Source organism: Ranitomeya imitator, chromosome 7 (genome assembly GCF_032444005.1).
Source record: "Ranitomeya imitator isolate aRanImi1 chromosome 7, aRanImi1.pri, whole genome shotgun sequence".
NCBI lineage: Eukaryota > Metazoa > Chordata > Amphibia > Anura > Dendrobatidae > Ranitomeya > Ranitomeya imitator.
Window position 1 is genome coordinate 207,344,845 of NC_091288.1, and position 23,028 is coordinate 207,367,872.

Genomic DNA, 23,028 nt, shown 5'->3' on the forward strand with positions numbered 1-23,028 from the left:
AACACCGAAGGAGTAAGGACCTCTACACCTTATTTCAGAGACCGGCAGGACAGCTAATTGCAGGTTACCTGTCCACACCTACACCCAGGAGGCACGGTGACACCTACAGAGTCGGGTTATCTATTATCTATCTATTTCCCTTTTACACGTACGTCCCAGGGCCACGGACCGGGTCAGCCACCGTCAGGGCCGTATTTAGAGTTTCTGCTGCCCTAGGCACTTTTAGTGCTCCCTCCCCCATTGGTGAGTATGACATTAATGGCATAGACTTTGGCAAGAATCGCTGATGTGAAAGTCGCCTTTTGCAGCAGATCGGGCAGTTTTTCTGCATCTGCCGTGTAACGGATCACTTACAGCAACACTGCGTTTGGCCTCATTCATTCTCCATGGGATTTGCGGCACTTGCTGTGATCTGGCAAAGGTGGTACCATACCTCCCAACTTTTGAAGAAGGGAAAGAGGTATAAAGTTAGCGGCGCACATAGTGCACCATGACAAATTTTAGGCCACACCTCTGACCACACCCATTTCACAACTAGTCACACCCATATCCACATCTCAACCACACCCATTTAGCACTGCTGATCACACTGTTTCATATACAATAATTATAAACAAAAATAAATATGGCCACACAGTGCTCCATACTGTATAATGGCCACACATGATGCTCCATACTGTATAATGGCCACACATGATGCTCCATACTGTATAATGGCCATTGGCCACACATGATGCTCCAAGCTGTATAATGGCCACACATGATGCTCCATACTGTATAATGGCCACACATGATGCTCCATACTGTATAATGGCCATTGGCCACACATGATGCTCCAAGCTGTATAATGGCCACACATGATGCTCCATACTGTATAATGGCCACACATGATGCTCTATACTGTATAATGGCCACACATGATGCTCCATACTGTATAATGGCCACGCATGATGCTCCATACTGTATAATGGCCATTGGCCACACATGATGCTCCATGCTGTATAATGGCCACACATGATGCTCCATACTGTATAATGACCCCACATGATGTTCAATACTGTATAATGGCCCCACATGATGCTCAATACTGTATAATTGTCGTTGGCCACACATGATGCTCCATACTGTATAATGGCCACACATGATGCTCCATACTGTATAATGGCCACACATGATGCTCCATACTGTATAATGGCCACACATGATGCTCCATACTGTACAATGGCCACACATGATGCTCCATACTGTATAATGGCCATTGGCCACACATGATGCTCCATGGTGTATAATGGCCACACATGATGCTCCATACTGTATAATGGCCACACATGATGTTCAATACTGTATAATGGCCCCACATGATGCTCAATACTGTATAATGGCCACACATGATGCTCAATACTGAATAATGGCCACACATGATGCTCCATACTATATAATGGCCACACATGATGCTTCATACTGTATAATGGCCACACATGATGCTCAATACTGTATAATAGCCACACATGATGCTCTATACTGTATAATGGCCACACATGATGCTCCATACTGTATAATGACCACACATGATGCTCCATACTGTATAATGACCCCACATGATGCTCCATACTGTATAATGACCCCACATGATGCTCAATACTGTATAATGTCCCCCTCCCATCTTGTATGCGTGGCTCATCTCCCTCCCATCCCATATACATGGCTCATATTCCCCCCCTCCTGTATGCATGGCTCATATTCCCCCCCCTCCTGTATGCATGGCTCATATTCCCCCCTCCTGTATGATGGCTCATATCCCCCCCTCCTGTATGCATCTATATATATAGTTGTCTAAGGGTTTTTCCGTCTGTCTGTCTGTCCTGGAAATCTCGCGTCCCCTACCTCCCCCCCCACCTCCCCCCCCCCCCTCATACTCACCTGTCTCACACCGCGCGGCCGTGCCGACATCCCTTTGGTCGGTCGGGAGGTGACCCAGGACTTTAAAAAAAAAACCTTGCTCAGGTGCCGCCCCCCCCACATCGTCCCCGCCCTAGGCACGTGCCCTCAAGTACCTAGTGGCAAATACGGCCCTGGCCACCGTGACATCCCCCTGTGAACTGCAGGACCCAGTACCGAGTACCCCACTGCCCTGACGGGGCGCTCCAGTTGCACTATTTCTGCTGTCCCTCAGTGAACAGTGGTAGGAGTTGCATCCAGGCCCTGGAGCTACAGGATTCCTAAAGATTTCTCTACCACATATAAAATGCCGGCTGGCCGCAACCAATCAGCGACTTGGGATTTCCGTGACAGACAGACAAACAGACGGAAGTGCCCCTTAGATGATTATATATATAGATGTATGGGAAGATCTTAACTATTCCTGAGAGCAGATTTTGAAAAAGAAGGATCAAAGCTGTTGCATTTCAACATGTCTGATCCTTTCTTACTGCAAAGATGTCGGCAGCATTGGCAATTGCCCTCGTCCAAACGGATAGATTAGTGCATGCTGTGATTTTTCTCTAGACTGATCTGTGGTCCGTAGGGAAAATAGCTTATGTGCATTAGCAAATATTGGACTGTATACACAAACAGCACATTGACCCAAAAATACAGCCGTCTGATCGAGGCTTTAGATGAAGGGGCTATGGAGCTTATGGGTATATGGAGTGATAAAATACCCCATTGTGCTTTTTTTAATGTATACAAGGCCACTTTATTATGGCTTGTATTTTTGGATTTGTAGGAAGATAATTACGGACGGTCATCTCTTCACAATTAGCACTTCCTACAATTAGCACTTCAGGAAAAGTTTGTGATAAAAATCCTGTAGGGCAGCTTTATCCTAAATTAGTGTTCACTTTGGGGACATAATGGATTCCATGATGCACTGGCAAATCCACCTGTAGAGACGTCTAATTACAGGATGCTTGGAGTAGAGGAAGAGTCTATGACTGCAGATATCTGACACGAGAAAAGAAGAAGGCGAGGTCCGCTGTTAAGCAGTAGTGGAGGTAAGGGAGTGTTCACAAAAAACCACAGAGAACATACAAACTCCTTGCAGATGGTATTTTTGGTGGGATTTAAACCCAAGACCCCATTGCTGTAAAGCACCAGTGCTAACCACTGAGCCATTGTCATTTATTCCCAATGCGCTCTTCCAGTTCTGTTGTCGGAATGTGATTTATAACAATTTAGGGCTGAGCTTTTCCCTAGTAGGGCAACGCAATCACTACAATCACACGATCAGTCCAATAATAAAGATACCTACTATATCTAAAAGCATCACCTGACACTCCTGAGCCCCGGTGCTAAAATCTGTAACAGTCACCTCCCCATCGGCACCATCTTAAACATAATTGTTGGCCAATTACCAAACCTGTTATCTGATGAACTATCCTATGAACTTCAGGTGTCATTATTGGCTTCTCATCAGAAAAAAAAAGTCTAAAAAAATCAGTCTGTACTATATCTGGAGTTCGGGCCAAATCAGACGTCCGACATTTTTTGTGTACGAATGCTATACATGTTTTTCACGCATTAGCACTCATGCCTATAAACGTCAATGGGGCTGCTCTCAGAGTGGATCATCCAAAATTGTAGAGACATGTCCGATATTGATCCAAGTGCCCGATCAAAATCGAAATTGCATGTTGATGGGTCTGTAAAAATATCGGAGGTCATCTAAGTGCCACCCATTTTGCACAGCAGACTGTTAGAAAGGAGAAGCTGGAGAAACATTTTATTGATTCACACTCGATAAAAACTAATGAGAATTGGACAAAATTCTAATGAAAATCTGTTAAAGGGAATCTGTCACCCCAAAAATCGTATATGACCTAAGGCCACCGGCATCAGGGGCTTATCTACAGCATTCTGTAACCTGAAAGATGAGAAATAAAGGTTATATTATACTCACCCAGGGGCGGTCTGGGTTCGATGGGTGTCGCGGTCCGGGTCCAGCGCCTCCCATCTTCATGCGACGACGTCCTCTTCTTGTCTTCCTGCCGCGGCTGCGGCACAGGCGTACTGTGTCTGCCCTGTGTCTGGGGGCGCTCCATATACAAGACCTTTAGGGATAAAAGCTTTTTCACAGAACTTGACTTAAATAGCAAAGAAATAATCTATCTTGCCGGTGGAAGCTGACTAGACATGGAGTCCTCATGTGCACCGATACATAACTGAAGACTTTGGGTTGCCCTTATTTTGTCGGGGGGCTTCTAGTTTTGAACTTTTGCAGGAAGATCCACGGGGTCATCTCTTCACAATTAATTTTCAACTAATGCTGTTCAAATAGTCAGCGTAGGGTAAATATACAATTACTCACATTATTGCCTCAATCCCCTGATGACGCCAGTCTATCCGGTGAAACATGTTGGGGAGGCCTAAGAGCACTTTTTAGTAGCATTATTCAGTGTGTCAATAGGATAACATAGGTAACGGCCGGACCAAATTATTCTTACCCATAAAGGAGACATTGACTATTGGGACACTGAAGCACATTCCTGACTTTAGTGGAGTAAGCAGTATATTTGTGTCTACAGAGATATACTGACTAATGAGGATTTTAATAATAGTCATAATAAAAATTACATTTATGAGATGGCTAACTTGTACAGAATGTCTAGAGAAATATAACCTATCGTCCCAACACTATTTTCAATACGAATTAATCAAGCTCTCTATTATGGCCAACTTACAGGACATTACGTTCGAGGCTGCCCAGAACGACTTGGATGTCAGTTTCTTATCTCCCCTGGGTACCCCTCAAATATCGATTCTTTATTCTGTAATGAAGCCTAATTTGCTGGGGGTGCACCCGAACATCTTCAATTAAATGATGTAGAGATTACCTGCAAGATCAGAGCGGGGTGGGGTTTATTTAGGAAATTAAAATCATGCAGGGGCCATTTATGCTTTCAATATTCCTAAAAAAGATCAGGATCAAATAGACTAACTGCTTGTCCTAGCCGTAATCTCTTTAACTCCCACCTCATTCACGGCCTCTGGACTTGTCCTGCATAAGTTTCTTTTTGGGGTTTGGTACCAAGTTTGATTACTACCATTTGGGGTCCAGGGTACTCCCTGTCTCCTTACTTAGCCCTATTTCACTTTTGGGATAGCCCAGTTTTTCCCAACCAGAGGATAGGTGGTCCTCCCAAACTGCTGCACCCCTTGCTTATCTTAGCAAAGAGGTTGATTCTTAAATACTGTCTGGACCCAGTATTGCCCCCTTCACAGAACTGATAGCACAAATGAAACATTTCATGGAACTAGAACAGCAGGATGCCCTATGTAACACAGAGACACCGGCAGGCAAGTGTCTTCTGAAAGGGAAGCAATTTATTATTATGAACTGTTGCTCTTCAGTATGGTTACACCTTCTGTCTCTACAGCCTGGTATATATTAGAGGATCTCAGAAATAATCTGGGACCACTTCGCCTACATTAAAAGAGGTGGGGGGATGATTGGCCGGGGTGTGTATTCTGCTTCTGATGGTCCCCTGAATCACTAGTTAATAGGGTGGATGATGATGGCCTACAATACCATACAATCTGGTTTCTTATCTTGTTTTCTGAAAATGCTAATAAAAATGATTTTAAAGTTACATTTTATGGTCTTTAGTTAGGGATTATTTGCCTTCGGCAATTTGTTAGTAACGCTTCACAATTAGCACTTCCTGAAATAAGCACCTCTAGGTGAGACCGTAATAAAAAGCTTGGGGGCAGCTTTATCTTAAATTATTGCCTACTTTGGGCTGCGATGGAGTCCATGAGGCGCTGACAAATCCACCTGCAGAAGGGTCTAATTACAGGATGCAGAGGAGTCTATCTCGGTGGTTATCATTGATAACAAAAGTAGTCGCCAAGGTCTATTGTCAAACCAGAATACACTTAAGCACGAAAGTGGAGGTATGGTGGGGTATATAAGGAGTTCAGCAAGGCCAATATATACAATGGACTCATAATCACTGGAGAAGTCGTGCAGATATCTCAAGAGCTTCATCATCAGCACAATGAGGAGTCTACTGCTGGTCACCCTCGGCTGTTTGGGTTTAGCTCTTCCATACCCGGTAAGAATTTATTGGAACTGGCGAGTAACATGAATGATATAAGCTTTTATTACGTACATGAGATTTTGGCTTGCGTTCCACTTTTTCATTCTGATCGATTCCACCAAAGCTCTGATGTTTTTGAGGACAGCTTGATGGAGGAACTCTCATATATTGGATAGATCTTTTATTTCCCTCTTCTCTCTTTTTGCTTCTACCATGCTCACGGCTATCTTATGTCTACAGGGACAGGTGAAACAAGAGTAGGTTATGATTATTTGTCTAAAGACCCCCATACATAATAGGCTAATGTGTAATATGTAAGGCCCCCTGACTCTCTCCTGGTAGATGATATTGGGGGGAGATAAGGATCCGGCACAAATGAGGAAAGCGGCTGAATGAGTGTGACCTATTGTGTACAGGGGGGCTTTGGCCTCTGTTATTCCTTAGAAAAGCGGCATCCTGCATTTTGGCAACCAGTTATCTCCCTCTTTCCATAAAAATTCACATGCCAGTGTGCCACTAATTCGTGCCTACAGGTAATACCCGGCAAAGATAACACATATTGGATATGTCGGCTTTTTAACCTATCCTCTGTAAGATAAGCGGCATAAGAAATGCCAATTGTCTCGTCAGAGAGGAAGAGGACTAGAACTCTAGCGCCACCTATTGGAAGTAGCAATCCTAACAGTCAATGTCGACCCTTTAACGAGCCTTGTCACATGACTTAAGATAATAGCCAAACCAGAATCTCAATTTGCAGACGCTGTGTTTCGGGGTACTGCCCCTCGTCAGTGCAAAGTGGAGATCTGGTTTGGGTGATTGAGAGGCGTCTGACCGGGATCCAAAAAGTATCTTTGCGGAGAGTGGCATAAGATATGCCAAGAAGCCGATTATCTCCATATGCCTAATCACATTTAACTTTATCATCTCTGTTCCCTTTCTCCGACTGTCTTGATAGTATTGGTATTATTATGTGTTCACAGATATTGCTTCAAAGGAAGAGAAGAGACACAGAGAACATGCCTGGTAAGTGTTGCTGTTTACTGGTCCCCCTAGGGGGACTTGAACATACAATTGCTTGTACACTCCAATATTGTAGGTTTATACCTGGGCTTCATAGTTGTAAAAACATGGCAGACTCTAGGGCCTTCAGAAAGGACGTCCCACCCCATTTCTAACCTCTTAAATGCTATTGCCGCAATTAACAGCAGCATCTATGCGGTTAAGCAGCAGTAAGACATGGCTGCCTTCAGTACGTGTAGAGATTAAGTGATGTACTCAGCCGCCCAAACATCTTCATATTCTGACTTAGGTCTTTATAGATTCTTAATATTAAATGTTAAAAATGTGGAAAAAAAATTACATTGTTATTATTTTAAGTACAAATGACTTATTTCTGCCCTAGGTGGCGCTATTGCATTGTTTATTTTTCAAGCATTGTTTGAAGTTGTATCCCCCTCACCTCTATATATACAGTGCAGCGTCTGGAAGCGTCACTAAGGCTTTTTTATATCTTATGTTTGACATTCCAGGGTATATTTAGCACATCCTGAGCAATAATTAGTTTGAAGATAATGATCTGATTGTATAAAATGTTAATGAAAGTGTCACATAATTAGACAATCAGGCAATAGCAGGAATGTTCTGCATATATTGGGCTAATATGTGGCCCCTAGACGCATAAATTAATTCATGTGACGTATTGGTTTATGCATGCATCATACCTGTATGTCCTACAAAATAATGACCTACGTGGACCCCACCCATAATTACCTACCATGTCCACATAGGTATATATCACAGCTAAGGTACCAACAGAGAGACGAATATAAAGAGCCAGCTAGTGCCCCCTCTAACAACCCTACAAACAGCAGAGTGCTCCTCATAATCAGTGCCGGAATAGTGCTCCCCATAAACAATGTCAAGGAAGTGCTTCCCTGTAAAAAGTACTAGCAGAGTTCTCCTACATAAACTGTACCAGCAGAATGCTCCCCATAAACAGTGCCTAAAGAGTGCTCCCCATAAACAGTGCCGGAAGAGTGCTCCCCATAAACAGTGCCGGAAGAGTGCTCCCCATAAACAGTGCCGGAATAGTGCTCCCCATAAACAGTGCCGGGAGAATGCTCCCCATAAACAGTGCCGGAAGAGTGCTCCCCATAAACAGTGCCGGAAGAGTGCTCCCCATAAACAGTACCGGAAGAGTGATCCCCATAAACAGTGCCGGAAGAGTGCTCCCCATAAACAGTGCCGGAAGAGTGCTCCCCATAAACAGTGCCGGAAGAGTGCTCCCCATAAACAGTGCCGGAAGAGTGCTCCCCATAAACAGTGCCGGAAGAGTGCTCCCCATAAACAGTGCCTGAAGAGTGCTCCCCATAAACAGTGCCGGAAGAGTGCTCCCCATAAACAGTGCCGGAAGAGTGCTCCCCATAAACAGTGCCGGAATAGTGCTCCCCATAAACAGTGCCGGAAGAGTGCTCCCCATAAACAGTACCGGAAGAGTGCTCCCCATAAACAGTGCCGGAAGAGTGCTCCCCATAAACAGTACCGGAAGAGTGCTCCCCATAAACAGTGCCGGAAGAGTGCTCCCCATAAACAGTGCCGGGAGAATGCTCCCCATAAACAGTGCCGGAAGAGTGCTCCCCATAAACCGTGCCGGAATAGTGCTCCCCATAAACAGTGCCGGGAGAATGCTCCCCATAAACAGTGCCGGAAGAGTGCTCCCCATAAACAGTGCCGGAAGAGTGCTCCCCATAAACAGTGCCGGAAGAGTGCTCCCCATAAACAGTGCCGGGAGAATGCTCCCCATAAACAGTGCCGGAAGAGTGCTCCCCATAAACAGTGCCGAAAGAGTGCTCCCCATAAACAGTACCGGAAGAGTGATCCCCATAAACAGTGCCGGAAGAGTGCTCCCCATAAACAGTGCCGGAAGAGTGCTCCCCATAAACAGTGCCGGAAGAGTGCTCCCCATAAACAGTGCCGGAAGAGTGCTCCCCATAAACAGTGCCGAAAGAGTGCTCCCCATAAACAGTACCGGAAGAGTGATCCCCATAAACAGTGCCGGAAGAGTGCTCCCCATAAACAGTGCCGGAAGAGTGCTCCCCATAAACAGTACCGGAAGAGTGATCCCCATAAACAGTGCCGGAAGAGTGCTCCCCATAAACAGTGCCGGAAGAGTGCTCCCCATAAACAGTGCCGGAAGAGTGCTCCCCATAAACAGTGCCGGAAGAGTGATCCCCATAAACAGTACCAGAAGAGTGATCCCCATAAACAGTGCCGGAAGAGTGCTCCCCATAAACAGTGCCGGAAGAGTGCTCCCCATAAACAGTACCGGAAGAGTGATCCCCATAAACAATGCCGGAAGAGTGCTCCCCATAAACAGTGCCGGAAGAGTGCTCCCCATAAACAGTGCCGGAAGAGTGCTCCCCATAAACAGTGCCGGAAGAGTGCTCCCCATAAACAGTGCCGGAAGAGTGCTCCCCATAAACAGTACCGGAAGAGTGATCCCCATAAACAGTGCCGGAAGAGTGCTCCCCATAAACAGTGCCGGAAGAGTGCTCCCCATAAACAGTACCGGAAGAGTGCTCCCCATAAACAGTGCCGGAAGAGTGCTCCCCATAAACAGTACCGGAAGAGTGATCCCCATAAACAGTGCCGGAAGAGTGCTCCCCATAAACAGTGCCGGAAGAGTGCTCCCCATAAACAGTACCGGAAGAGTGCTCCCCATAAACAGTGCCGGGAGAATGCTCCCCATAAACAGTGCCGGAAGAGTGCTCCCCATAAACAGTGCAGGAAGAATGCTCCCCATAAACAGTGCAGGAAGAGTGCTCCCCATAAACAGTGCAGAAAGAGTGCTCCCCATAAACAGTGCCGGAAGAGTGCTCCCCATATACAGTGCCGGAACAGTGCTCCCCATAAACAGTGCCGGAAGAATGCTCCCCATAAACAGTGCCGGGAGAATGCTCCCCATAAACTGTACCAGCAGAATGCTCCCCATAAACAGTGCCGGAAGAGTGCTCCCCATAAACAGTGCCGGAAGAGTGCTCCCCATAAACAGTGCCGGAAGAGTGCTCCCCAAAAGCAGTGCCAGAAGAGTGCTCCCCATAAACAGTGCCGGAAGAGTGCTCCCCATAAACAGTGCAGGAAGAGTGCTCCCCATAAACAGTGCCGGGAGAATGCTCCCCATAAACAGTGCCGGAAGAGTGCTCCCCATAAACAGTGCAGGAAGAGTGCTCCCCATAAACAGTGCAGGAAGAGTGCTCCCCATAAACGGTGCCGGAAGAGTGCTCCCCATAAACAATGCCGGAAGAGTGCTCCCCATAAACAGTGCAGGAAGAGTGCTCCCCATAAACAGTGCAGGAAGAGTGCTCCCCATAAACAGTGCCGGAAGAGTGCTCCCCATAAACAATGTCAAGAAAGTGCTTCCCTATGAAAAGTACTAGCAGAGTTCTCCTACATAAACTGTACCAGCAGAGTGCTCCCCACAAACAGCGCCGGAAGAGTGTTTCCCATAAATGGCGCCATGAGGGTGCTCCACTATAAACTGTGCAACAAAAATACTGTCCATAAACAGTTCCAGAAGAATGATCCCACAAAAACAGTGCCACCAGAGTGCTCCCTCGTTAACAGTGCAGGAAGAGTGCTCCCCATAAATATTGCCAGCAGGGTGCTAGAAGAGTACTCTCCATAAACAGTACCAGAAGAATACTTCCACATAAACAGTTCCAGGAGAGAGCACACCCATAAACAGTGTAGGAATTGTGCTGTCCATAAACATTGTTAGAAGAGTGCTCCCTTATAAATAGTTCCAGTGGAGTGCTTGCCCATGGGCAGTGTTATGTATAAATATAATGACAGCATAGTACTCTCCATAATCAGTGTCAGAAGATTGCCCCCATATATAGCTGCCCGTACACAGTATCATCAGAGTGCTGCCTCTACACAGTATCATCAGAGTGCTGCCCGTACACAGTACCATCAGAGTGCTGCCCGTACACAGTATCATCAGAGTGCTGCCCGTACACAGTATCATCTGAGTGCTGCCCGTACACAGTATCATCAGAGTGCTGCCCGTACACAGTATCATCAGAGTGCTGCCCGTACACAGTATCATCAGAGTGCTGCCCATACACATTATCATCAGAGTGCTGCCCGTACACATTATCATCAGAGTGCTGCCCATACACAGTATCATCAGAGTGCTGCCCGTACACAGTATCATCAGAGTGCTGCCCGTACACAGTATCATCAGAGTGCTGCCCGTACACAGTATCATCTGAGTGCTGCCCGTACACATTATCATCAGAGTGCTGCCCGTACACAGTATCATCAGAGTGCTGCCCGTACACAGTATCATCAGAGTGCTGCCCGTACACAGTATCATCAGAGTGCTGCCCGTACACAGTATCATCAGAGTGCTGCCCGTACACAGTATCATCAGAGTGCTGCCCGTACACAGTATCATCTGAGTGCTGCCCGTACACAGTATCATCAGAGTGCTGCCCGTACACATTATCATCAGAGTGCTGCCCATACACAGTATCATCAGAGTGTTGCCCGTACACAGTATCATCAGAGTGCTGCCCGTACACAGTATCATCAGAGTGCTGCCCATACACAGTATCATCAGAGTGCTGCCCGTACACAGTATCATCAGAGTGCTGCCCGTACACAGTACCATCAGAGTGCTGCCCGTACACAGTATCATCAGAGTGCTGCCCGTACACAGTATCATCAGAGTGCTGCCCATACACAGTATCATCAGAGTGCTGCCCATACACAGTATCATCAGAGTGCTGCCCGTACACAGTATCATCAGAGTGCTGCCCGTACACAGTACCATCAGAGTGCTGCCCGTACACAGTATCATCAGAGTGCTGCCCGTACACAGTATCATCAGAGTGCTGCCCGTACACAGTATCATCAGAGTGCTGCCCGTACACAGTACCATCAGAGTGCTGCCCATACACAGTATCATCAGAGTGCTGCCCGTACACAGTATCATCAGAGTGCTGCCCGTACACAGTATCATCAGAGTGCTGCCCGTACACAGTATCATCTGAGTGCTGCCCGTACACATTATCATCAGAGTGCTGCCCGTACACAGTATCATCAGAGTGCTGCCCGTACACATTATCATCAGAGTGCTGCCCGTACACATTATCATCAGAGTGCTGCCCGTACACAGTATCATCAGAGTGCTGCCCGTACACAGTATCATCAGAGTGCTGCCCGTACACAGTATCATCAGAGTGCTGCCCGTACACAGTACCATCAGAGTGCTGCCCATACACAGTATCATCAGAGTGCTGCCCGTACACAGTATCATCAGAGTGCTGCCCGTACACATTATCATCAGAGTGCTGCCCGTACACATTATCATCAGAGTGCTGCCCGTACACAGTATCATCTGAGTGCTGCCCGTACACAGTATCATCTGAGTGCTGCCCGTACACAGTATCATCAGAGTGCTGCCCGTACACAGTATCATCAGAGTGCTGCCCGTACACAGTATCATCAGAGTGCTGCCCATACACAGTATCATCAGAGTGCTGCCCGTACACATTATCATCTGAGTGCTGCCCGTACACAGTATCATCAGAGTGCTGCCCGTACACATTATCATCAGAGTGCTGCCCGTACACATTATCATCAGAGTGCTGCCCGTACACATTATCATCAGAGTGCTGCCCGTACACAGTATCATCAGAGTGCTGCCCGTACACAGTATCATCAGAGTGCTGCCCGTACACAGTATCATCAGAGTGCTGCCCGTACACAGTATCATCAGAGTGCTGCCCGTACACAGTATCATCAGAGTGCTGCCCGTACACAGTATTATCAGAGTGCTGCCCGTACACAGTATCATCAGAGTGCTGCCCGTACACAGTATCATCAGAGTGCTGCCCATACACAGTATTATCAGAGTGCTGCCCGTACACAGTATCATCAGAGTGCTGCCCGTACAGTATCATCAGAGTGCTGCCCGTACACAGTATTATCAGAGTGCTGCCCGTACACAGTATCATCAGAGTGAGGCCTCTACACAGTATCATCAGAGTGCTGCCCGTACACAGTATTATCAGAGTGCTGCCCATACACAGTATCATCAGAGTGCTGCCCGTACACAGTATCATCAGAGTGCTGCCCGTACACAGTATTATCAGAGTGCTGCCCGTACACATTATCATCAGAGTGCTGCCCGTACACATTATCATCAGAGTGCTGCCCGTACACATTATCATCAGAGTGCTGCCCGTACACAGTATCATCAGAGTGCTGCCCGTACACAGTATCATCAGAGTGCTGCCCGTACACAGTATCATCAGAGTGCTGCCCGTACACAGTATCATCAGAGTGCTGCCCGTACACAGTATCATCAGAGTGCTGCCCGTACACAGTATCATCAGAGTGCTGCCCGTACACAGTATCATCAGAGTGCTGCCCGTACACAGTATCATCAGAGTGCTGCCCGTACAGTATCATCAGAGTGCTGCCCGTACACAGTATTATCAGAGTGCTGCCCGTACACAGTATCATCAGAGTGCTGCCCGTACACAGTATCATCAGAGTGCTGCCCATACACAGTATTATCAGAGTGCTGCCCGTACACTGGGAGTTCAGTAATGCAGAGTAAATCCTCTTTCTTGGTATCATGGCCCCAGTGTCAGAGCACTGTCCCTATAAACAGTATAATAACAGTAACATTTTCCCTTTGCGCTGCTAATAAAATTCTGACTGCCGACAGCTGCCACTAGGGGGAGCTCACTGCCGCCCTTGTGATGGAGCCTTTATTGGAATGGGGCAGAATTACTACTGTCGGCCACAGGTTTAGTGTCACATAATTTCCAAAAAGTTTACAATTTGTTTTCTTATAGGTACCGGGATGAATCTGAGCTGGTTTGCCAGAATTTATAATGCCAGCAGTGGTAAGCATCAACTAACTGATCTTATTTTCTTTCGTGAAGGCTTTTTTATTAAATCTCCCCATATCAGAAATAACGTTCTGTCGTGCTAATATACTTCCGCCATGTTTTATCCCCCTCAGGATCCTTCTTCACAGGAAGATTTATAATTAAAAACTTGGACATTGCTTATAACATTGGAAGAAGTGCTAATCTATGTCCGAAGAGTGTCTGCTTATGGCCCAGTTCTAAAGATGGATCCGTCTATATCCCGTACTCCATCTCCAGTGATTTCGGTAAGATAAGCGGCACCATATGAGTTTCCCATGCCTTATACTGGCCAGTCCGGGCACGTATATGACGTATATGTGAGAGCTGGGATATGAGTAATCATATGGATGAGGTTGTGGCCATGATCCTCCCCTGCGTAGCCCATGACCTGCTTTGCCACACCCCATGTTGTAGCATGGGTATGACCATAGTGGCGGTTGCCCCAGGCACCAAAGTCTAGGGGGTGCAAAATGTCATCCTTCCTCTTCCGCCACTTTTAAAACATCAACGCTGCTTCTTACAGCAATGAAGTTAGTGCCTACTCACCATGATGACGTGAGCTCAGCATGATGCAGAGCGTAGCAGCCAATGACAAACACATCTCATCTGTTGCGCTCTGCATAGGCAGTGAATAATATGAAAGAAGCTGAGCAGCTAATGAATGAAAACAGGATCAAATGAAATACTGTCTTCTTTCATTACTAAGAGCTGTCTTTATGCTTTTATATTTTTTTTTTCTAAACGTTAGGACTAAGGTTAGGGTTAGACTTAGGATCAAGGATAGGTTAATATAAATTTTGGGGTTTGTAAGTGAAAGGGAGAAGTGGACAGCAATTTCGGGGCAGCGCATGTCGTAATTCTTCTGTGTTCTTCAAGACTCCTATGACACCACCGTAATTAAAGCCTCCCTAAGTGACATTGAGGATGCCACCTGCATACGCTTCAAGCCCAAGACGTCAGAGGCTGACTACATCACCTTCGTGGCTTCTACAGGGTAAGTACAGATGGAAGGAAAGTCACCGTAAGTTGTGCGGATAGATATGTGCAGTGCCGAAACCGTAATAAAGGTACAGGTTCATGTCCGACATGGCATCATTGGGACGTATTGTGCTATTTTCTGAGGAGGTCATGGTCAGAGCCGATCATAAGATGTACGATACTAGAACTTCCATCAATCAGCTAGAATAGGGATGATCCAAGCTCTCCTGCTGCCAGGGGCGAAAAATTGAAATGGCCACCCCCTCACTGTAGTGTGATGTAAACCTGCAAAGAATAAACACAATTCTGCCACTGTGTTTTTTGTGTGTGTGTGTTGTATTGTATAAATGACCTGTCAACTTGATTCTCCAGGTCAATACAATTATGCCCTTAATCTGGTAGACTGGGACAATATCCTCAGAAATAAGAATACAGATAATAAATGGGAAATGTTTAAGAACATCCTAAATAGGCAGTGTAAGCGGTTTATACCTTGTGGGAATAAAAGGACTAGAAATAGGAAAAACCCAATGTGGCTAAACAAAGAAGTAAGACAGGCAATTAACAGTAAAAAGAAAGCATTTGCACTACTAAAGCAGGATGGCACCATTGAAGCTCTAAAAAACTATAGGGAGAAAAATACTTTATCTAAAAAACTAATTAAAGCTGCCAAAAAGGAAACAGAGAAGCACATTGCTAAGGAGAGTAAAACTAATCCCAAACTGTTCTTCAACTATATCAATAGTAAAAGAGTAAAAACTGAAAATGTAGGCCCCTTAAAAAATAGTGAGGAAAGAATGGTTGTAGATGACGAGGAAAAAGCTAACATATTAAACACCTTCTTCTCCACGGTATTCACAGTGGAAAATGAAATGCTAGGTGAAATCCCAAGAAACAATGAAAACCCTATATTAAGGGTCACCAATCTAACCCAAGAAGAGGTGCGAAATCGGCTAAATAAGATCAAAATAGATAAATCTCCGGGTCCGGATGGCATACACCCACGAGTACTAAGAGAACTAAGTAATGTAATAGATAAACCATTATTTCTTATTTTTAGGGACTCTGTAGCGACAGGGTCTGTTCCGCAGGACTGGCGCATAGCAAATGTGGTGCCAATATTCAAAAAGGGCTCTAAAAGTGAACCTGGAAATTATAGGCCAGTAAGTCTAACCTCTATTGTTGGTAAAATATTTGAAGGGTTTCTGAGGGATGTTATTCTGGATTATCTCAATGAGAATAACTGTTTAACTCCATATCAGCATGGGTTTATGAGAAATCGCTCCTGTCAAACCAATCTAATCAGTTTTTATGAAGAGGTAAGCTATAGACTGGACCACGGTGAGTCATTGGACGTGGTATATCTCGATTTTTCCAAAGCGTTTGATACCGTGCCGCACAAGAGGTTGGTACACAAAATGAGAATGCTTGGTCTGGGGGAAAATGTGTGTAAATGGGTTAGTAACTGGCTTAGTGATAGAAAGCAGAGGGTGGTTATAAATGGTATAGTCTCTAACTGGGTCGCTGTGACCAGTGGGGTACCGCAGGGGTCAGTATTGGGACCTGTTCTCTTCAACATATTCATTAACGATCTGGTAGAAGGTTTACACAGTAAAATATCGATATTTGCAGATGATACAAAACTATGTAAAGCAGTTAATACAAGAGAAGATAGTATTCTGCTACAGATGGATCTGGATAAGTTGGAAACTTGGGCTGAAAGGTGGCAGATGAGGTTTAACAATGATAAATGTAAGGTTATACACATGGGAAGAAGGAATCAATATCACCATTACACACTGAACGGGAAACCACTGGGTAAATCTGACAGGGAGAAGGACTTGGGGATCCTAGTTAATGATAAACTTACCTGGAGCAGCCAGTGCCAGGCAGCAGCTGCCAAGGCAAACAGGATCATGGGGTGCATTAAAAGAGGTCTGGATACACATGATGAGAGCATTATACTGCCTCTGTACAAATCCCTAGTTAGACCGCACATGGAGTACTGTGTCCAGTTTTGGGCACCGGTGCTCAGGAAGGATATAATGGAACTAGAGAGAGTACAAAGGAGGGCAACAAAATTAATAAAGGGGATGGGAGAACTACAATACCCAGATAGATTAGTGAAATTAGGATTATTTAGTCTAGAAAAAAGACGACTGAGGGGCGATCTAATAACCATGTATAAGTATATAAGGGGACAATACAAATATCTCGCTGAGGATCTGTTTATACCAAGGAAGGTGACGGGCACAAGGGGGCATTCTTTGCGTCTGGAGGAGAGAAGGTTTTTCCACCAACATAGAAGAGGATTCTTTACTGTTAGGGCAGTGAGAATCTGAAATTGCTTGCCTGAGGAGGTGGTGATGGCGAACTCAGTCGAGGGGTTCAAGAGAGGCCTGGATGTCTTCCTGGAGCAGAACAATATTGTATCATACAATTAGGTTCTGTAGAAGGACGTAGATCTGGGGATTTATTATGATGGAATATAGGCTGAACTGGATGGACAAATGTCTTTTTTCGGCCTTACTAACTATGTTACTATGTTACTATGGCAATACCCAACTTGCATAGATTTTTTTAAATTTTATTCTCGTGGTGAAACAAAAAAAAATCAATTCATAGCAAATCTAGCAACAAGTATTCAATATCGCTGCAGTGCCCCCACAGGGGTATTGAAGTATTACACTTTTCCTATAGAAAACAATGAGATTTCTGGACATGGACATACCGAGCTCATCAGTGGTGCTTTCTGCAGCTCTTTGTAATGGATGAGGGTCTTCAACAAGGAACTCTCCTTTTAGACATCCCCTATAAATGCTATAAATACAGGCCTGAAGTAAATATTGGAAGCATTTTCCTCTGACGCTCGTAGGAGCACTAATTTGCGTTATAGAAACATCTCTTGTGATGTGAGTTGTGTCTACTGAACCAATGCCCTCGGCTCACTCTGCCCTTGAGGGTTGTCCTTGGGATGTCTCAGCCATACTGGATCAGTATAGACTTAGATGTGGTCAACCACCAATGTCTTGGAGATATGGACATTGGAATAGTAAATCATGAATATCCTGTAGATATGTCTTGGAGATACAGTTTTCCTGTAGTAAGTTCATAAATGTCTTGGAGATATTGACCTTGGTGTAGTAAGTCACCAATGTCCTGGAGATATGGACCTTGGCGTAATAAGTCACCAATGTCCTGGAGATATGGACCTTGGTGTAGTAAGTCACCAATGTCCTGGAGATATTGACCTTGGCGTAATAAGTCACCAATGTCCTGGAGATATGGACCTTGGTGTAGTAAGTCACCAATGTCCTGGAGATATTGACCTTGGCGTAATAAGTCACCAATGTCCTGGAGATATGGACCTTGGTGTAGTAAGTCACCAATGTCCTGGAGATATGGACCTGGGCGTAATAAGTCACCAATGTCCTGGAGATATGAACCTTGGTGTAGTAAGTCACCAATGTCCTGGAGATATGGACCTTGGCGTAATAAGTCACCAATGTCCTGTAGATATGGACCTTAGTGTAATAAGTCACCAATGTCCTGGAGATATGGACCTTGGTGTAGTAAGTCACCAATGTCCTGGAGATATGGACCTTGGCGTAATAAGTCACCAATGTCCTGGAGATATGGACCTTGGTGTAATAAGTCACCAATGTCCTGGAGATATGGACCTTGGTGTAGTAAGTTACCAATGTCCTGGACATATGGACCTTGGCGTAATAAGTCACCAATGATGGGCATTATGGAGTTGGAGTAGTAAGTCACCAATAACCTAGCCATACGGATTTGGTGTTGGACGTCACCAATGTCCAGGAGTTATGGACCTTGGCCTATTAATATTGATTTGTATGAGAAAATAGGATGGGAAACACACAGCCAGTCTTTGAAGCTAACACATTGGCTGGTGGCATGCCTAGATGATGAAGGTATAGATGCATTGAGTCACTCATACATAGTTGAAGGCTCGTCACCAGGTCTTTAGAGAACCTATCACTTCTCTTATATTCCACATTTTATCTCATCTATATATCCTATCATATTCTGCACTATTTTTATCTTCTTCTCTTCTCTTGCAGGTGTTGGTCGTCAGTAGGTCGCGTTGGTGGGGTACAGTACATCTCCCTAGAGAAGCCTGGATGTGTCTGGTCAGGAATAATCACACATGAGGTTCTTCATGCTTTAGGTCTGAACCACGAGCATGTGAGACGTGACCGAGATAAACATGTAGAAGTTGAGTGGAATAACATCCAGTCCGGTACGTTCCTGGATATGATTAGATCTGTTCTATAGATACAATCTACATGAAGGTTAAGTAAAACCTAAACATCTCATTACAGATGCTAGGAGTAATTTCGAAATGGCCGACACCTACAACAAAGACCTTACTGCCTATGACTATGACTCCATTTTGCACTATCCAAAGTAAGTCTACCAGTCAATGTATTTATGGTTTACTGCCTGCACTTTGAAATGTAAAGCTGCACATATACCTAAAATACCTGTCGGCTATTCTGCTGGTTCCTCATGAGGTTCCTCCATAGGTATACATGATCAGCTTTGCATGTTTTCAATGGGAAGAATGGAATAAATTTATCTCCTGGGGAACAAAAGTATTTTCCCAGTCTTTGGAGCCAACATCTGCATGGAGTTTATTTATTCTCTCTAAAGGTGGCCATATACGGCTCGACCGACTGATCATCTCATGTATATGAGATGTCCCAACTCTTCACCGATGACAAATGTTGGGTAAAATAAGGATCAGACATGTTATATTTTTGACATGCCTGCTTCTTTAGTTCTCACAGGAGGTAAGTCACCACCAAAAGTGTCTGACTGCCCTCATTGAGATGAGTGTTTGTGTATAGGGAGTCGGAATGAAATAGCTGTTGGCCAAGCGAGGTTTCAGGGAACAGCTATCTAAAGTGTATGGGTAATTGTAGCTTTTGTAGTCTTCCTCCAGGTTCTCTAAGCTCCCTCCACATTGAGTGATGTTTAGTTAATGGGTGTCCTATGATATTAGCTTTATTATGGATTAGCAGCTGCAATGGGGACCAGGACTGATGTGAGTTGCACATTTCCCATCTAGATCACGTCACCTTCCTTCTTCTTGTTCTCTTCCAGTATGGCTTTCTCCAAAGACGGTATAGAACCAACCCTGGTCGCTGTTCTTGACAGTAGCTTGAAGTTCGGACAACAGTTCTCCATGAGCTATTTGGATATCAAAAAGATTAACAGTCTATACAAATGCAGTAAGTAGTCACTCGTTTCTTAAAGGTGGCTCTTTAGTGATTAGTCCTGAGTTCCGAAGAGGAAGTCCTGGTATTTTACCAACCTCCCATCCTGCCCATCCTGATATGTGGGAAGACCCTAGGTTATTAGTACTATGAAAGCACAGACCAAAAATGGTATAATTATTTAAAAGTAATTGCCAATAATGATCAATAGTAATTACTAATATAACTTTTTATAGGGATCACAACCCAGGGCACCTCTCCTGTCACCACCAAAACTACCAGCACAAGAACTCCTAGCACCACCAAAACTACTACCACCGCATCTACTACTACCACTACAGCCAGAACCACCACCACACCAACCACAACAAGGAAGACCACCACTACGACACCAACCACAACAAGGAAGACCACTGCTACGACACCAAGAACAATGAGGACAACCACCACTACGACACCAACCACAACGAGGAAGACCACCACTATGACCCCAAGCACAATAAGGACGACCACCACTACGACATCAACCAGAATGTCATTCCAGACCGGTAAGAAGACCATTCCTTTATGGTCACCATAGATATTGATCCGTTTATATTGTCCAGGATTTATAAGTCATTGTTATTATTCTTCCAGGTTGCGGAGGAAACTTGACAGGACCAGAAGGAGCTTTAATATCTCCAAATTATCCCCAAAATTATCCCAGTAATGCTTACTGTCACTGGAACATCACCACCACTGAACGGGTAATGACACAACCTTTCCATACATTGTTGAGAAACTCCAGCAATTACCAGATTAGAGGGGACAAATACAGTACCCCTTAACCTATGGTATCTACATTGCCCACAACCCATTGCATCCTTGGACATATTTGATTGAATATAATATGGATGGTAGGCACATTATCCATAAGGATGGGGATGGAGACCACTCACTCCCGGGAGCAGTGGGGGTCACAATGGTCATAGTTCTATCAAACTTACTCCATTTTTTACTTGTATCATTACAGTTCAGGATCACCTTTAAAGATTTTAACATTGAGGGCGACGGTATGAACTGCCAGTACGACAAGCTGAGGATCTATAACGGAAGGGATTTTGATGTCCTGTATCAGCTCAGGGATTTCTGCGGGCAGAATCTCCCATTACCCATTACTTCCTCTTCGAACTCCATGCAGATTGTCTTCACGAGTGACCTAAGTATTGAGAAAAGGGGATTTAGTCTGGTCTACCAAAGAGGTGAGGCAAATTGGAGGATCATTTGGTTTTAGCCGTGTCTAAGGTTCTCCAGAGTTGAAGTTGTAAAAGGGATTGCACAAGAGGGAAACCTGCTGAACTGTTTGTGAAAGAAAGTAGCCATGTTTTAGTAGTCTTGTACAATCGCTCTAAAGAGGTTGTACTGGATGATGATGTTAGGATAGATCATCAATATCAGATTGGGGGTCCGACCCCTCGGAAGTACACAGAATGCAGAGCTTTAACACCACATATCCATACACTGTGTAATGGCCGTTCCCAGGTACAGCAGCTCCGCTCCACTCCATGAAGCTGTGCAGTTCCGGCTCTGTATACGGAGTACGTCCGGATGACCCAGAATCTGATGATCAGTGGAGGTCCAGGGTTTCAAACAAGTACCAGTCTATAGGATGATCCATCATATGGAAAGGTACTCAGTATCGAAGTCCTGATCAATCTCTTTAAATTTTAGGTTGTCTAGCTTCAGGGACCTAAAGACAGACAACTAATAAGGAGCGAACGTGCTCGGGCTCTGGGGCGATTAATATGTTCAAGTCCCCGCGGTTACATGATTCGCGGCTGTTAGACTGCTACAACACATACGTTAATTGCCTGTTTGTTAGGCAACCCCTGCATTTGTTTCAGCTGTCTAACAGCCACAAAACATGCAGCCGCGGGGACTCGAACATATTATTCGAGCACGCCCAAGATGCTCGGATATCATGTTCTCCGAGTATGTTCGCTCATCACTACAGACAAACTTTTCTGCTTGGGTTTAAATCCTTGTGCTGGTTTATGCCACCACTATCTACCATTCTGGATAAGGAGGACCCTTCTAGTTTGCACCATCTGTATGGGAGGGTATTGGCAATTTGACCCTTGGTTCACACCTCTAGAATGGATAGAGCCCATAGGAATGGTCCAAACCAACATGGTGCCCTCGTCTTTATTAACAGTAGCTCAAAGCAGCTTCTATCGTGATCCATCCGTTTTCTTGGTTCCATCTGCAAGATCCCTTGTAATCAGCTTACTGTTGGCAGAGATCCCTCCTTGCTGGACACCTTTAAAGGAGTGTTCCCATCTCCTAAACTTTCGATGCATCACTGTATAGTGGGTGAGGGTTTGACCTAGGCGAACCTTTTTGATCCTTTTGGGTTTTCTCATATCTTCGGCCCCCAATATTGCAGGGAACCCTCCACTTCAATAGTGTTTCACAGCAGTTGCCATCACAGTGGGTGGCCAGGAATAAACTCCATACAGGGACAAACGGTGATGGGGACACCAGGATCATTGAGGGTCCCAGAGGTCGTACCCCCTCCGATGATATTCTACTCACATGCCATCACTTTATGCCTGTTGTGAAATGCGTCATCTCCATTAACTTCCTCGCTTTTGTTTTCTTGCAGTGTAATCTATGGAAAGAAAAGGTTCACAAGACATCCTAAATTTCCTGCATCACTCCGACACCATCAAAAGAGACCTGACATCATTCTGCCATTGTCATATTAATGTAATATATCGTCGATGTTCTTTTTTTTTCAACGTAAAAATAAATTATATTTATCACTTGTGTTGAGTTTTA

The 23,028-nt window shown here is 45.0% G+C and overlaps 1 protein-coding gene across 1 annotated transcript; it reads left to right on the forward strand.

The window, feature by feature from the left end:
• The first annotated feature begins 13,914 nt into the window (after positions 1 to 13,914).
• On the forward strand, positions 13,915 to 22,857 carry LOC138646181 (astacin-like metalloendopeptidase). The gene is made up of 10 exons (XM_069735645.1): positions 13,915 to 13,960; positions 14,080 to 14,232; positions 14,864 to 14,981; positions 19,051 to 19,229; positions 19,312 to 19,396; positions 20,096 to 20,223; positions 20,445 to 20,756; positions 20,845 to 20,954; positions 21,221 to 21,449; positions 22,853 to 22,857. Exons 1-10 carry the CDS (start codon positions 13,918 to 13,920, stop codon positions 22,855 to 22,857), a joined length of 1,362 nt encoding a protein of 453 aa, XP_069591746.1. The 5' UTR covers positions 13,915 to 13,917.
• The last annotated feature ends 171 nt before the right edge of the window (positions 22,858 to 23,028 follow it).